Source organism: Nymphalis io, chromosome 20 (assembly GCF_905147045.1).
Source record: "Nymphalis io chromosome 20, ilAglIoxx1.1, whole genome shotgun sequence".
Classification (NCBI taxonomy): domain Eukaryota; kingdom Metazoa; phylum Arthropoda; class Insecta; order Lepidoptera; family Nymphalidae; genus Nymphalis; species Nymphalis io.
Window position 1 is genome coordinate 1,294,772 of NC_065907.1, and position 15,903 is coordinate 1,310,674.

Consider the following 15,903-nt stretch of genomic DNA (forward strand, 5'->3'; position numbering starts at 1 on the left):
ATCATGATAATGATTAATGTGTCATGTTTTCAAATATTTCACGATCGAGTTCCAAGTCGAGTTTCGAGTTCATTGTTACAGAATAACTCCATATAACTTAGAGATTTCATCTAAGTATATGATGTTTACTTTCAAATTTAATTTAAGTAAAACAAGTTTCATTTAAAATTTTATAATAAATATTGTCAATTGCATTATTAAATGGAACTATTTTTCATATATTTACTAAGGTAATAAAACTTCATTTAAATTTACCAGTCTTTATTATAAATACGTATTGATAAACCTAGGTGAGACCTTTCTTAAAACGAACTTATTATAGCATCACATTTAATACACTAAGCCCTTCAAGCCGCACTGTTACCAAGGCCCATGTTCATCGCATTCAAGAGATCGCCGTTGTCAGCGTCGATTTCCCAAGCGAACAGCCCGCCGAGTTTATTATTCCTCACGTACTTTCCTTTCTCGATGACGGATCTAGCGTTATCGTAAGTCACGAGGTCCCCTGTGGCTGGTCTGAACACGTATGGTGCTTGTGCGACGTTGTCGTAATGGAACTCCCATTTACCCTGTGCAATTTCGTTCGCTATCTCCCTGTAGTCCACGACGCCGTCTTGCCAAGTGCCCTTGACTGGTCCTGTCGCGTTGCCAGTGAAAGGATTGTTGTCTGTGTAACCGTTGACACCAGTCCAGCCACGCCCGTACATGGCGACACCAACAATAATCTTCTTCGGGTTCACACCTTGCGCTAACAAATACTTTACACCGAAATCAGTTGTGTAGGTCTCTTTAGGATTCCATTCTGGAGCGTATAATGGCGTTTGGTGGCCCAAAGTGTCGTTCGACCAGGCACCTTTGAAATCGTAACTCATCAAGAAAATGTGGTCCATGTAGTTTTGGGCTTTGCTATAGTCAACCACCTGAATCTTGTCCCAACCGGAGCTGATTGCAGATGTCAGCTCATATTTCTTACCAGTTGAAGCTGATAACTCTTCCAGCATTTCGCGCAGTTCTTTCATAAGACTAACGTACACGTCACCATCTTCCGGACAACCGAGATGAGGGTTAGCGCCCTTACCACCAGGGAACTCCCAATCAATATCAACACCGTCGAAGAACTTCCATGTTAGAAGGAATTCCTTTACTGAGTCAACAAAACGAGTTCTCTTAGTCTTGTCGGTAAAGAAGAAGAAAGGATCAGCTAATGTCCAGCCTCCAACAGAAGGAAGGATTTTCAGGTCAGGTCTCGCTTGCTTCAAAGACATCAGTTGACCAAAGTTGCCTTTGTATGGTTCATTCCAAGATGATAACCCTTTCTGGGGCTTTTGTAAAGCTGCCCAAGGATCGTGAATAGAAACTTTGAAGTCCTCGCGACCACTGCAAGAGCGCTGTAGCGCTTGAAAACTGCCTTCGATTTCCTTCAAACTGTCGTTAATACCATCTCCACCACAAATTGGGATAAAACCATATAGAAGATGGGTTAAATTAGGGATTGGTACGCGATCGACTGGGAATTTCCTAGGATAGACACCCCACTCAACAAAGTACGCACCCACAACCTTTCCTGAAGTCTGTTTAAAAGGTTTGTTTCTCTCTCCCATTGAGTATTCTAAGGGTGGAAGGTGGCTTCCATCGGTGTCCGCTACGACGATCTCCGTGGGATCGCTTGAAGTGCACCCATCTGAATTACAAAGTTCCACTTGCATCTGATATCTACCACCTTTCTTAACAGGGAAGGTTGCTGACGATGCAGCACCTGACGCTCCAGTCCAGACCGGCTTGCCATCCAACAAAACCTTGGCACTATCAGCCGCATCTCCAGACCAAACGTTCCACGTTACAGAGACATCAGCAGCTTCTTTTCGTGTGACGAGCTGGTTGTACGCCGTAGCCGCTTGGTTGACCTCAACGATTGCGAAGGTACGCTCTCCCCATCCTAGAGCCGGCTTCCCAGGGGGGCCGCACTCCGCTATCACGAAGAGGCCAGCTAAGGCGAAAGTCAACGCCTGTTGCCACATAACCGGTTCTAAAAAGAAAATTATTTAGTTAAAAGTTGGGCGCGAACTTTACATTTAAGCGTTGAGTCGGTACTGAATATGCATCTCAGTGGTATCTTTTATATATGGAGAGCATTGTAGGCCAACCGCTAACACGGAGGAGCCTGTATTGAGTCGATACTGATTTTGAGACGCGCAATAAAATCATTAGCACAGTTTCTCGTCCCAGTGACGTTAGTGGGTCGGTCAAGGTGACAAATATTTTTTAATTGTCCTACCTAATGATTTCTTTTTTTTTGTTTATTTCCGAGATAATTACCTGAACCCGTTATGACTAACCAACTATTATGTGTGAGATTAATGTACATGGTTGCTTCGAAACGGTATTTTGTCGAAAGATATAAAAATATATATTTGAACTACATACATTAACAAAACAACATTAATGCTATCCACAAACGATATCATAACTTCTACATTTTCTAGAAAGCATTAAAACCAGCTAATTAAATCATCATAATCCGCTCGATATGTTTAAATATATAAAAGGTAATATAGAAGCGAAACAAACAACACCTTAACGAGTTTAACAATAAGGACCACAATGCTATTATATGTTAATTAAGATTTTATCAAGTATACCGTTTAACGTACGTTAAAAGAAAAAAAAAAAAAAGTAATTCATATACATTATAAATAAAGTTATTTACTTGAACAATTACGGTATTATTAAGCACTTATACAGCTTTGTTAGCATTGACATATATATATATATATTAATATGTGTTGAATACCAATACAACAATTAGAATTAATGGTACAAAAAAAACTCAAGTCCAGAAGAATTAGCTATTTATATTATATCGTAATATCACCTAGACCTAGCATGTGTACAGCGCGCATTTACGACACACGACAAAGTTTTTTTGTTTATATTATTAATATTATAAATGCGGAAATAACTCTGTCTGTTGGGCTTAGGTTTAAATGAAATTTTGTATGAAACAAGCTTAAGCCATAGGACATAGACTTTTTATACCAAAACTCCTTAACATACAGGCAAAGCCGCGATCGAAAATTACCTTAGAAAACAACTTACCCCAACTTTTGTTTTTAAATTCAAATGATCGTTAAACAAATCACATTATGTCTATAGAACTTGAAACGTGTACTGAAAGCAACGTTAACATACCAAGGAATTGTTATTGTTAATAAGCTGATTGACTTATTATCATTAAAGATAAGATTAAAATCGATTTCAAATATTTAACACTTATATTTGTTGACTAAAATAAGTGTTTTGTACTAAATTAATATTCTGTAACAGTACTAGTTGTTATTTTAGCTGTCGTGGAAGTAAACAAAGAATAAAGTCTTAAAACTTTAAAAAACTTTTGAATTTTTTTTGTGTTCGAACTTTAACTGACAAAAGAAAAGATTAAATATTTCTAAATTATTATTCGTTATACAAAAGTGTAAACGCAATATGTTAAAAAATCCATTTAATAATTTTTTTGTATTCGAAATTCAAAGCTCCCAATAAAACATTAAATGTTTTCCAAATAGTAATAATGACCTTCCGTGACTCATAACTTCCGCTTTACGATAATGCGATCAACTCATTGTCAAAACTCGCGAACGCGAAAGAGAAATCGATAGTCATTCTACGAAAACAAAAACCCTTTGGATCTATGTACTATGGACCTTTGAATAATTTATATTTAAAAAAAAAAACTTTCAGAATTAATACAATTAAATAGTAATATTCAATCATTCAACCATATATACTTTCTTTGATATTCACTTGTTGAGTTGTTTTCTTTATGTATTAGGCTTTAAGTTTTCTTTACACAAATATTAATAAAATTCGGTTTAGTGGTTTACCCGTGAAAGCATAACAAATAGACAGTTAGACAGAGGTACTTTGGCATTTATAATATTAGTATAACTAAAAAAGCTTGCATGTCATATTCATTAATTTCCATACAGACAATCAACGCGGTCATGATTTGTAATGTTGCTATTTACGCATTTTCGCGATGAACGCCAGCAAAGCTCTAGTCGACATAATTTTTCCGCCATCTTCAACGATTATCGTTATATTTCAGTCAGTATACACAAAACCTTTAAACATCATATATCTAAGCCTTCGTCATGAACCACTCCGTTTATTGGTGAAAACCGTATGAGAATTTGTTTATTAGTTTTCGAGTTTATCACGTTCAAACAAACAGACGCAGCGGGGATACTTGTATTTACTTAAAGCCTTAATGTAAATATTATAAATGTGATTAAAATTATTATGTAAATAAATATTTTTACTAAAACATCTTTATAATATATCTTATATCTAACTGCACATACATAGTTGATTATGTATTTCACTTAAGGTAAATATAGTTAGTATTGCGTTTCTTGCAACTTATTTTCGCTAGCATGTACATTCCTAAACGGTAGTAGCTTCAAATTAAATTGACATGAAGACTCAAAGCCTTCGGGAATAAAGAATATTTAAATAATATAAGGCATTTTGATAATATATTTTTTTATCAAATATCTAGTGGAACAGATAAATTGATAAAGGAAATGACATGTGTCCTTGAGCACATTCTCACGGTCAAATTTAGCAACGATCTAGCACAAATGCGGACCGGTTTGTTCGAAGCGTGACAGAAACGGAACATACATATGTGGTATTTAAATTTAGTCCTTTCATAAGTAATAGGTACTTTCTAGAAATATTTTAGAGTTTATAGTCAATATGAAAAAAAAAACTTTTATGAGAATTAAAAATACATAGGAGTAGAGTAATTACATTTTAATGGAAGTACTGCGAGATTAATAACTGAATTTATTTTTTATTATTTTTTTACATATATACATATTAAAGATATAAATAAATATATAAAAAAGATTATCTGTCTGGCTGATATATCAACTCACAGCCCAAACTACTGGAGCACCATGAAAATTTTCATACGGGTTTTCTTTTACATAGTATGTAGTGTATGTAATGTTAACCATCGCTTACATCACCAATGCGCCACCAACCTTGGGAATTAAGATGTTATGTCCCTTGTGCCTGTAATTATAGTCGCTCACTCACCCTTCAAATACCAAGTACTGCTGTTTTGCGGTATATCTGATGAGTGGGTGGTACCTACCCAGACGAGCTTGCACGAATTTTGTTTGTTACGTTTTTACTTCCTAACTAATCAAATATAAAATGTTGTCAGAGTTACATAGGAGTTGGGTATATTAGGGCTCCGCACGAGGTTGCAAAGCCGCGGACTTAAATTCACGTTCAACCATTCATACAAGTTATTCAATATCAATAGATAAAGATACATTCGATTCAATCACGTGACTCTTGTCTTGCTAATCTGGAGTGGGCAAAGATAACATTCAAAATGACTTCATCAAACATAACGAAATACCGGATTAAACCGGTTTTAACACAAAAAACGCATTGAAATCTATATATATATATATATATATATATATATATATATATATATATATATATATTAACAGTACAAACTATATTGTCATAAAAAGACAAGTTAGGACTTCAAACTTATAATGATTACATTTTTAATTTAGCGAAACTCAGCAGACGTTGTCCTGCTTGTGTACATAATTATAGTACCAATTTACATATACTACATATATATATACTACCAATTGTCACAGTGAACAATTAAATGGTATATAAATGACAACTTTAATGGTGATTGATCAAATTATTTCAAAGTTTATTAATCTCAAGCAGATCTACCATCATTTATTTTTATATATAAGATAATCTCGCATTAATGAGAAGCAATGATTTTTGGACAAGTTTCTCAGCATGCATTGAGATTGAACAACGGGGACTTTAGTACAAAACTCATATCATCCCGCTTCGCCTCAGGAGGTCGGGTATCTCGTAAAGATTTACACCAAAACCCGAATAATAAAATTACAAATATTAATTGGTATCAGTAGGGTATATCAGAACCAACTCGAAACTCCGTAGAAAACGGTCGTAAAATGTCAAATAGTGATATGCGACATTGACCATAATAATCATAATATACCAATAATACACGCATCAAAATAGTATATCACCATAAGACGGTTGTTAATTTCACGGGCGAGTAATGAAGTGAGTTCTTACAAAATAGCACTGCCCGTGTAGCCAGGCCGTATATTATTTAAAAACTGACTTAGTCTAGATTGATAGGTATGTTTGATGAAACCACGCGGAGTAGCTACGTTTGAATGACGCTTATCGTAGAAAATACCAGTGTGATTTTTTTTTATATAGTCCATTCATGAGATTATACAACATAGTCGTAACTTCAAGATACGACCTTAAATACAATTGCTATCAACCAAAGTAAATCAGTATGAAAGAGGCATATTTTTATATAGTATAGGTAGGCATACGAGCATATGGGCCACCTGATGGTAAGTGGTCACCAACGCACATTGGCATTGGCATTGTAAGAAATGTTTCCCATCGCTTACATCGTCAATGCGCCACCAACCTTGGGAACTAAGATGTTATGTTCCTTTGTGTATGTAATTACACTGGCTCACTCACACTTGTTGTTCAGCTATTAAAAAATATTTCCGATCAAACAAATATTTTTATTTAATTGAAAACTTAGTATTTAAATCTTCTTATTGAAATAATTTTAAGTTCATTAAAAATGTTACTGAATCCGTTTTACAAAAAAAACCGTTACAAAGATTCAAAACGATAAAGTTATCTTAATTTATGTTTATTAAACTTGTTGAGTTCATTGAATTTAATATAAAATAAAATATTTGAAATAATTATTAAAAATGTCCTTTTAATTTTTACATTAAAATATATCATTTGTTTTGATAATAACGATAAGACAATGAAATATCAAAAATTTAAATATGTAACTATTATTTGGTCACCCATCCATTTACCAACAGCACTCAACATCACTTAACCTGACATGCTTTCTCGATTTTAATCGTTCCGATATGTCGTTCAGTTAAATGTGTCACGAATTTTTAGGACGGTTGTCCTGCATTAGCATACAATGCGTGGTGGGCGTAGTGTTCAAGTTCGTGTCGTTGACCCGCGAACGAGGTCGACAAAGTGCAGGGAAAGTTAGGACGCGTTACTTTGCTCGATATTTGAATTTTTTTTTCTTTGTTCTAATTTTATATCAATTGATGAATTTTACTTTTTTTTAAATATATGTGGGTATATAATTAAATATTTTCATGTAGCGTTTGAGGACAAATTAAATTCAAACTAATTTTATCCGATTTCGGAGTTTTTTTTCTTTACAATAAAAATGGCGTCAAATACCAAAACAACAAGGAGCATTTTTTGCTACGTATTTGAACGAAGGATTCGTTTAAGATAATCCGTATCGTGTCTTTAACACATTTGTCGTCTGGTATTTTATTATAAAGCAAAATTCATGAGTCGTGATCATAATGATATTGACAAATAATTTATTATTTGCCATAAATGTCACATAATGTCGAGGATTATCCGACCTTTTATAAACCATTGTTTTGTGTTAATGGTTCGATAGATTAATTAACTGACAACATCCGTTCAGTTTAAGCTATATGCCATTTATGTCCCGTTCCAATATTTAACCAAACGTTATCGTTGTTCGCTAACCAATCGTTTTTGAGTTACGAGTAACGAACATGTGACTTACACGAAGACAAATTAGGACGCTTTTAAATTATTTCCCGCTGACAATTTTACTATCCGTATGCAAAACGAATCGTTCATTAATCGTACGTGATATTAACCGTCATGATCAATATTCAGATCTGTGTCCTAATCAATTACTAGCTTTGTAGTCATGGTTCTATTTTAAGCTACTGGAGACATATCTGAATAGACCGACTACATAGAACTCATACTGGTATTCTAGTATGAATAGTGAATGAGCCAGTGTAATTACGGGCTCGAGGGACGTTCCACTACAGATTCTATGATAGGCTGTACTTTGCCAATATTCCTGCATGAAGTCGCAGAATTAGGCGAAACGTAAATGTGGTATTAAAATAATATATATCAGAATCAATCAAGATCAGAATTTTTATATCGTTCCTAATATAATCCGCCGAGATGGCCCAGTGGTAAGAACGCGTGAATCTTAACCGATGATCGTGGGTTCAAACCCGGGCAAGCACCGCTGAATTTTCATGTGCTTAATTTGTGTTTATAATTCATCCCGTGCTTAACGGTGAAGGAAAACGTCGTGAGGAAACCTGCATGTGTCTAATTTCATTGAAATTCTGCCACATGTGTATTCTACCAACACGCATTGGAGCAGCGTGGTGGAATAAGCTCCAAACCTTCTCCTCAAAAAGGGAGAGGAGGCCTTAGCCCAGCAGTGGGACATTAACAGGCTGTTACTGTACTATATAATCCGAGAGATCGCTATGTCGATAAGGACGCCCTTTGTTATATATTTTATTTTGTTTACACTGTAACTTTACCTGGTGGTAGGACTTTGTACAAGATCTGGGTAGGTACCGATCACTCGTAAGACATTCTACGGGCAAATATTTGTGTGTTCCGGTTTGAAAGGTGAGTGAGCCAGTATAACAGGCACAAGTGATACATTTTATTTCCTAAAATTGATGGTGCATTGGCGACGTAGAAACAGTTAATATTTCTTACAACGCCCATGTATTTTATAAAAATAAATAAACTATTTGGACTTACTAAGAAAGTATTTATTTATTATTACGATATACAAATCGTAGCCATATCAATTAAATTCAATTATATCTCATATATTAGCACACGTATTACACTAACAAAGATCAATGACAAAATCAATGTCAAAATCAATCAGTTGCAATATTCAATATAAAAATTTTATAAACATTTATATATACAAGATATGCAAAGTCGAAGAAACTGGTCAACATTATGCACGTGACCTTACATATACAGATCTAGTTTTAAGAACCGTTGGACCATCGCTAACTGTTTATACTATCCCTGCACTAATACTAGGCATTACGATCAATCAACTATCGAGTTAGTCTTTTAACATTTAAGATAATAATCGTTAGAATGTTTATAATAAATGCTTTGGTGTCATGATTTTATTTTCTAATTGTAGTTTAATTATTTTTTTTGGTAATGGCGGGTAGTATTGTCGTTGGTAGTGTGCGCCAGTGATCTCGAGATGTGTACCGAATAGATGATGCGAGTGCTGGTTTTTTAGTGAGAACTTTGGCCCACTCGACGCTGTGAGCCCCGCGTAACCCCTAACACTTCATCCGAGGAAAATACGTAAATGCGTTTTTCTAGTAAAATAATAAGGGTATTTTTATGTATAGGTTTTTGTTCTCTTATACTACCGCCATACAGCAATACTTAATATCTTAGTGTTCCGATTTGAAGGGTGAGAGAGCCAGCGTAACTACAGGCACAAGGGACATAACACCTTAGTTCCCGAGGTTGGTGATGCATTGGCGATATATAGAATGGTTAATATTTCCTAATCTCAAAATGTAATCGCAAGATAATAAATAACAGGTATTTTACTTTTTTAAATGTTTTAGTTTTTATTATAGTATTTAGGATTAATAACGAAATACTTTTAAAGTCTTTCATATTAAGTTCAGGTCACAAGCCTCATTTTCTCAATAAATGTGAAGTGAAGTCTTATACTTTTAAAGTATTCATTACATATAAAGAAACATATATAAACATTAATTTCTTAATTTAAATTAATCAAAGTTAAATAAATATATAAACTGATTTAATGAAATAACGAGATATTTTAATTAATAAATAACTATATTGTAAAATAATGATTTTGTTGAAGTGATATTATAATTAAAATGAATATATATTTTATTGAAGTAGTCGCACAAACGTTTTTAAATGGCTTATATTAAACATAAAGGCACCGGTTGGAAATGTATACATATATCAAGAAGATCAACAAGAAACTCATTATTTAGTTTCTTTTACAAATTAAATAACACAAGTACGTTAACAATTCTATGTATATTTTATTGAGTCAAGTCACACTTAATTTTTTGTAAAACTTTTTATGCTCGGTGAAGATAAATAACGACTGTAAACCTACATATTAAGGATGAAACTCAGTTATATGTACATATCCACCAACTCACGCTAGAGCGAGATGTGATACTGGTGGTAGAGCTTTGTCTAGGTAGGTACCACCCACTCATCAGATATCCTACCGCAAAACAGCAGCACTTGGTATTGCTGTGTTCCGGTTTGAAGGGTGAGTGAGCCAGTGTAATTACAGGCACATAACATCTTAGTTCCCAAGGTTGGTGGCGCATTGGTGATGTAAGCGATGGTTAACATTTCTTACAATCCCAATGTCTAAAGGGCGTTGGTGACCACTTACTATCAGGTGACCCATATACTCGACCCGCCTTACTATTCTATAAAAAAAATGTGAACAAGCTCATACACAGACGTAGTACTTTAAGTTACATACTTACATAATATGATATATTTGTACAATAAAAACCTTAGAATAAATATATATATATATTTGTAATATATATGTATATATCTTTATGTACACTTGTGTGTGTGTATACTTGACATTCAAAACAGCAAAGATCTTAACGTCTGGAATGTTACATCGAATGCATTTATGACATAAAATCGCTCGAACTTAATATTGTTAATCCGTAAATGTTATTTAAAACATTGCTATCATTTTTCACTTTAATTTGACTTGCATATTGAGATTAGATACAATTCAACATCCCACAGATTATAAAATAAAAACAAACTATATATAAACGGGCAAAGACAAAACATAGAACAGAGAGAAGAATTGGCGAAAGAAACTAATATATTTCTTATTATTTTTATACAACATCATAATTGCGAACTATATACGCTATATACAAAATACACACTTGAAGCCAAAGTTAGACTCTAATAATTAACTTTAGGGAGTTCAGAGGTTCTATTCCGTAAGAACTTCATGTCGCACTAATGAACTGTTTTAAAACTAACTGTCGCTGATACGCTATTGTAACACGTATGTCCTTTAAATGTCATAATTATTATAATCAATATCGTATATCACTTTCTGACACCTCACTCGCGTGTTCTATAATGAGTTTGAGTAGCTATGTTCTAAGTTAAACAAATCGGGAATATTTTCCATAGATAACTAAAAGAAAACTTTCCCGAGCGAACCATGGTCGTAATATAAAGTAATTATTTGCATATTATAATCATAAAACTCAATGCCAACATAGAATAACTGACAATACAAAAATCTAAGTACTATCGTAATAATCTATAACCAAGTCGCATCCTTGTAAACAATATTACTAACAAATGGCTGATAATTATACATTACCTAATGTTTAGTGCTAGTTAGTCTAGAGCCGAGATGGCCCAGTGGTAAGAACGCGTGAATCTTAACCGATGATCGTGGGTTCAAGCCCGGGCAAGCACCACTGACTTTTCATGTGCTTAATTTGTAATTATAATTCATCTCGTGCTTTACGGTGAAGGAAAACATCGTGAGGAAACCTGCATGTGCCTTATTTCACTGAAATTCTGCCACATGTGTATTCCACCAACCCGCACTGGAGCAGCGTGGTGGAATAAGCTCCAAACCTTCTCCTCAAAAAAAGGGAGAGGAGGCCTTAGCCCAGCAGTGGGACATTTACAGGCTGTTACTGTAATGTTTAATACAGTTTAGTAGTAGATTTAGTATTTATTGATTTGCATATATATCTCAACTAATATTATAAATGCGAAAGTATATTTATTTGTTTGTTACGCTTTCACGGCCTAACTACTTAACCGATCATGATAAAATTTTGCATGTTATCAATGCTACATAAAAAGATATTGGGTACCTAATACTTTTACCCCCTCAAAATTTATACGTAATTGAGAAAAAAGTTTATTAAGTTCTTTAACGGTTTTTCGCGGAAGAATTTAAATCTCGAACCGACGAAACCGGTAGATTTACTTTTTTTATTATTTAGTCTCGTTGACGATTCAAAAGTGCTATTTTGATTGATCGATTGATTGAAAAGAATCATACGAATTACGATCATAAAATTTCTGAAAAAGTGTAGCAAATTTTAGACATTTTTTTTTTAACGCTGGCCGTAAACATTCATTTCATAAACGAAAACAACAATCTACTATTACAGACTTTAAGACTAAAATTCTGGGCATTTAAGGGCTAAGTCAGTAAAATAACAGATAACATTATCAAATGAACAGGGAACAAAGAGGGCAGCTACCTCAGGAATGATCAGTTCAACCGTACAAAGGAGAAATACTGCAAGTTGTCAAGACTCTAACTCCTTGATTAAGGCATTCGATAAAGCTTTGGGGTCTTTGTTGCGGAGCTATTTCCAAAGCCGTGATAATTTAACGAATTATATTGAAGACAAATTCAATAAAAAAACGTTACTCTTGCTAATTGACTTTCATAAATCTACCACCGTTTTTAAACACGTGATAGGAATCGAAACGTCATTTGTGTCGCTATACTAATTAATTACAATTAATAAAAATTGTTCAAAATTTAATAATCGTCAGTTACATATGGTACAACGCACCGATTTTTTTCACGTTTATTAAGTTTTAGATCGATCGACTTGCTTTATCAATTTCATTAACTAGAAACGGTCACTGATTGACCAGTATTAAATATCAATTTCGCCTAATAGCATTTGATAACAACAATTTTAATCACCGTTAACAAAACAAATTGACGTCGTACTTTTGATAATGCAATTTTGAGTGTCTAAGTCGTAAATAGATGAAACGGCTAAGGTTCAAATCCCGGGTCGGGCCAATAAAAGTTATTGGGTGTTTCTGTGTAGAAGTTCTCAATAGCAGTCAAGAAACAGCGCGAATGAAGTTTTTGTTATCGTTTCGGATTTACCGTCCAATCGGATAATTAGAGTGAAAACTTGGTAGTCAGGCTTTGTGCAAGCCTGTCTGGTCTGGTAAATCTGGATAGGTACCACCCACCAAACAGCTAGCTTAGTATTTTTGTCTTCCGGCTTGATGGTTGAGCGAGCCAGTGTAGCTACAGACATATCGAAATGTAACATCGTAGTTCCCAAAATAAATGGCGCATCAGCTTTCTAAAGATTAATATGTCTTACAGCGCCAATATCTATGGGCAGTTACGCTTGCGTTGGTCAGTGACACGTGTCAGGTGGCCCATTTGCAACCCGTACCAATCTGTTTTATATAAAAATAATATCCGCCCGCTGAACGCCAACGTGCTCGGTCAGAAACACACCACAACGATCATTTAATTAAGGATATTTATAGAGTAATTTATGGTATCCAGCATAATGACAATTTAACTGAAATCGATCAGATAATTATCACTATACTGTCATGTCATGGTTATTTTAATAGGAAGGTAGACTGGCAAATGTACCTTGTAAGTGTACTTTGCTAAGTGATCACCACCAAGTGATATTGGCACTATAAGAAATATCATCTTTGGAAACTGAGATGTTATGTCTATTATGCTTGTCGTTACACTGGCTCACTCACATTTCAAACACACACAAACATCAAGTAAACACAGTTTTGCAGTAGGACACTCTTTTGTGTTACTAGGATACAAATGAATAATTTAATTTACATTAACAATTTATGTATTGAATAATAATATTAAAGTGAAAGTATGATCATTCCTTTGGCCTTCTTTCACAAAGCTAGATAACAATAGATAGACGTGTTTTTTTTTGCATATATATAATTTGTAGGCCAGAGACATTTTATCACGAAAAATAAATTAGAGTGAAGTCGCGGATTAAAAATATACATTTAGATTTAAAATGAAATAAGATAATTTAAATATTATTTTTATATGATTTATTTACTTGACGATGTCACATTTCTATTGTATATAACTTTAATATTTTTGTTCCCTCTTTGCTGAGTTATTTTTAGCTTTCTTTTGGATTTATTTATAAATATAAGTATATTTAATTGTCTGTGCAATATATATACATTTAACTAACAAAATATGTTTTGAAAATATTTATTTTAAAAATAAACTATTTAAACAACAATTAATTAATTACACGTTATAGATAAATATTTTGGCTTAAAAAAAACAATTTTTAAGTGAAAAGACTTGTCCTAAGTCACATTCGATTTTCAAATTGCTCATATGAGCATAATTGAATTTGTATATTTTTGTCTGTGTAATGTTTCATAAATAAACATTACTTACAAGAAAGGAGGTTGTCTTTTGTGCCACGTATGAGTAGCATGCTCTTTGTTTATTTTTACTTTTTTATTACATTTTTAAAAGTGTGTCACGAATCCAGTCACTCGGCTTAAAAAAAATTTGTTAGTTAAAATGTTTTAAGTAACTTATATAAAGTACGTTATGAAAAATTATAAATATAACTGAAAATTTATGTGTATATATTAAATCCATTGAAATAATATTGTGTAGTAATATACTTGATATGAGACTTGAAATTTAGAGACGAATCGATTGATTTTAGTTTAGAGCTGCATTAAGAAATGATTGAGTTTAATAAGATTTGAATTTATGACTTTAACAATAATAACAAGACATGGGTCTCATCACAATTACTCATTTACACATAAAATACTGAAGCGATTCGCGTATATATAGTATTATATATTCAATAATTAAAATAAGTGTGTTTACTGAAGTATATATAATAAACATAACATACTGATCAGTCAGTAGGCATAAGTGTTTTTTTTTTGTTTTTAAGTAATTTTATGCATACATAAGTTAACTTATGTTAACATAATATATATGTATATAGACTCTTTGTGTGAAATAAAACATTATTATTATTATAACTATATAATATATATTGGTCATCACGCAAATACTTAAAAGCTTTATACTTTTATCTCAATATTAACATTAAAATCTCATATGCATACTACCCAAAGATACGAAACGAGGTATTCGTGAGAAACAAAAATAGCAGAGTCCACGGGCATAACCCCTTATAACGGTTACAAAATGCTGTATTTATAAAGAAATCTGAATTGGTTATTTAAAAAAAATATCAGTTAACAATCGCGTGTTTATATGGAAATCATTTTCATTCGAGGTCAATGCCGTTGTATCTAAACTTAACACATACAAACTTATTTATATATACAAGAAAAAAAGCACGATTTACTTAATACTTGGTAATAAAGTTTATTTTTGAATGACAAAATGTTTATCAGATATAAGAGGTAGCTGGCCCCTTCTTGCTCCCAATCGAAGGGACAAATAACTGTAGTATTAACGGTATGAAAGATGAAATAAATTCTCTCAATTTAATTCTTATCTCAAGCAATTTTATCGCTAAACATATTAATATGATAAATATATTAATGCGATAAATTTGCTGAATATTACGGATTTCGTGATTTTAAAAACAAACAAACAGACAATCGCCATCAAGAAATCCATTAGCAATTATTTAACAAATTAAAAATACACTAAATATATAAACATTTAACTAGTTTAAGCCAGATTAAAACAGTTAAACTTACAAACCAGACACAAACAATAACACTTGATGTCGAACAATCGATTTTAACACAATAGTCACCTATGAGTGTCGTAGTTGCGCGTGCGCAGGTACGCCGCTACTAAAGCTATGACCACAATGGTATCCAGGAAAACTGCACTGAATCACTCCCAAGGGCTCGCATTTGTATTGCGTACGCGCATAGAATCCGCGGATGCCTTGCTGTCCGGTACAAAAATCGAGGCGAAAAAAATTAAACTCGAATATTTATTAATTACATTTACACAGTGATTTCAAATAAAATATCAAGTTATTAATTTTTCTATAAAGATTACGTGATGATCCAAATCCGCTGTTTTTTCCGCCGGAAGCTCTT

The 15,903-nt window shown here is 33.2% G+C and overlaps 1 protein-coding gene across 3 annotated transcripts; it reads right to left on the reverse strand.

Annotated features, from left to right (window-relative positions):
• Positions 1-244: 244 nt before the first annotated feature.
• LOC126776490 (chitinase A-like) lies at positions 245-15,674 on the reverse strand. 3 transcript variants are annotated; one of them, XM_050499055.1, is made up of 2 exons: positions 15,609-15,674; positions 245-2,026 (listed from the first exon to the last, which is right to left on the reverse strand). In XM_050499055.1, exon 2 carries the CDS (start codon positions 2,016-2,018, stop codon positions 348-350), a length of 1,671 nt encoding a protein of 556 aa, XP_050355012.1. In that variant the 5' UTR covers positions 2,019-2,026; positions 15,609-15,674; the 3' UTR covers positions 245-347. The 3 variants fall into 3 exon arrangements, with proteins under 3 accessions (XP_050355012.1, XP_050355011.1, XP_050355010.1); XM_050499054.1 differs by having other exon boundaries at positions 15,550-15,652; XM_050499053.1 differs by lacking the exon at positions 15,609-15,674 and adding an exon at positions 3,097-3,201.
• Between the last annotated feature and the right edge of the window lie 229 nt (positions 15,675-15,903).

Excerpts from the sequence above, each read along its gene's own strand:
- LOC126776490 (XM_050499055.1), bottom strand. The coding sequence starts at position 2,018 with ATGTGGCAACAGGCGTTGACTTTCGCCTTAGCTGGCCTCTTCGTGATA.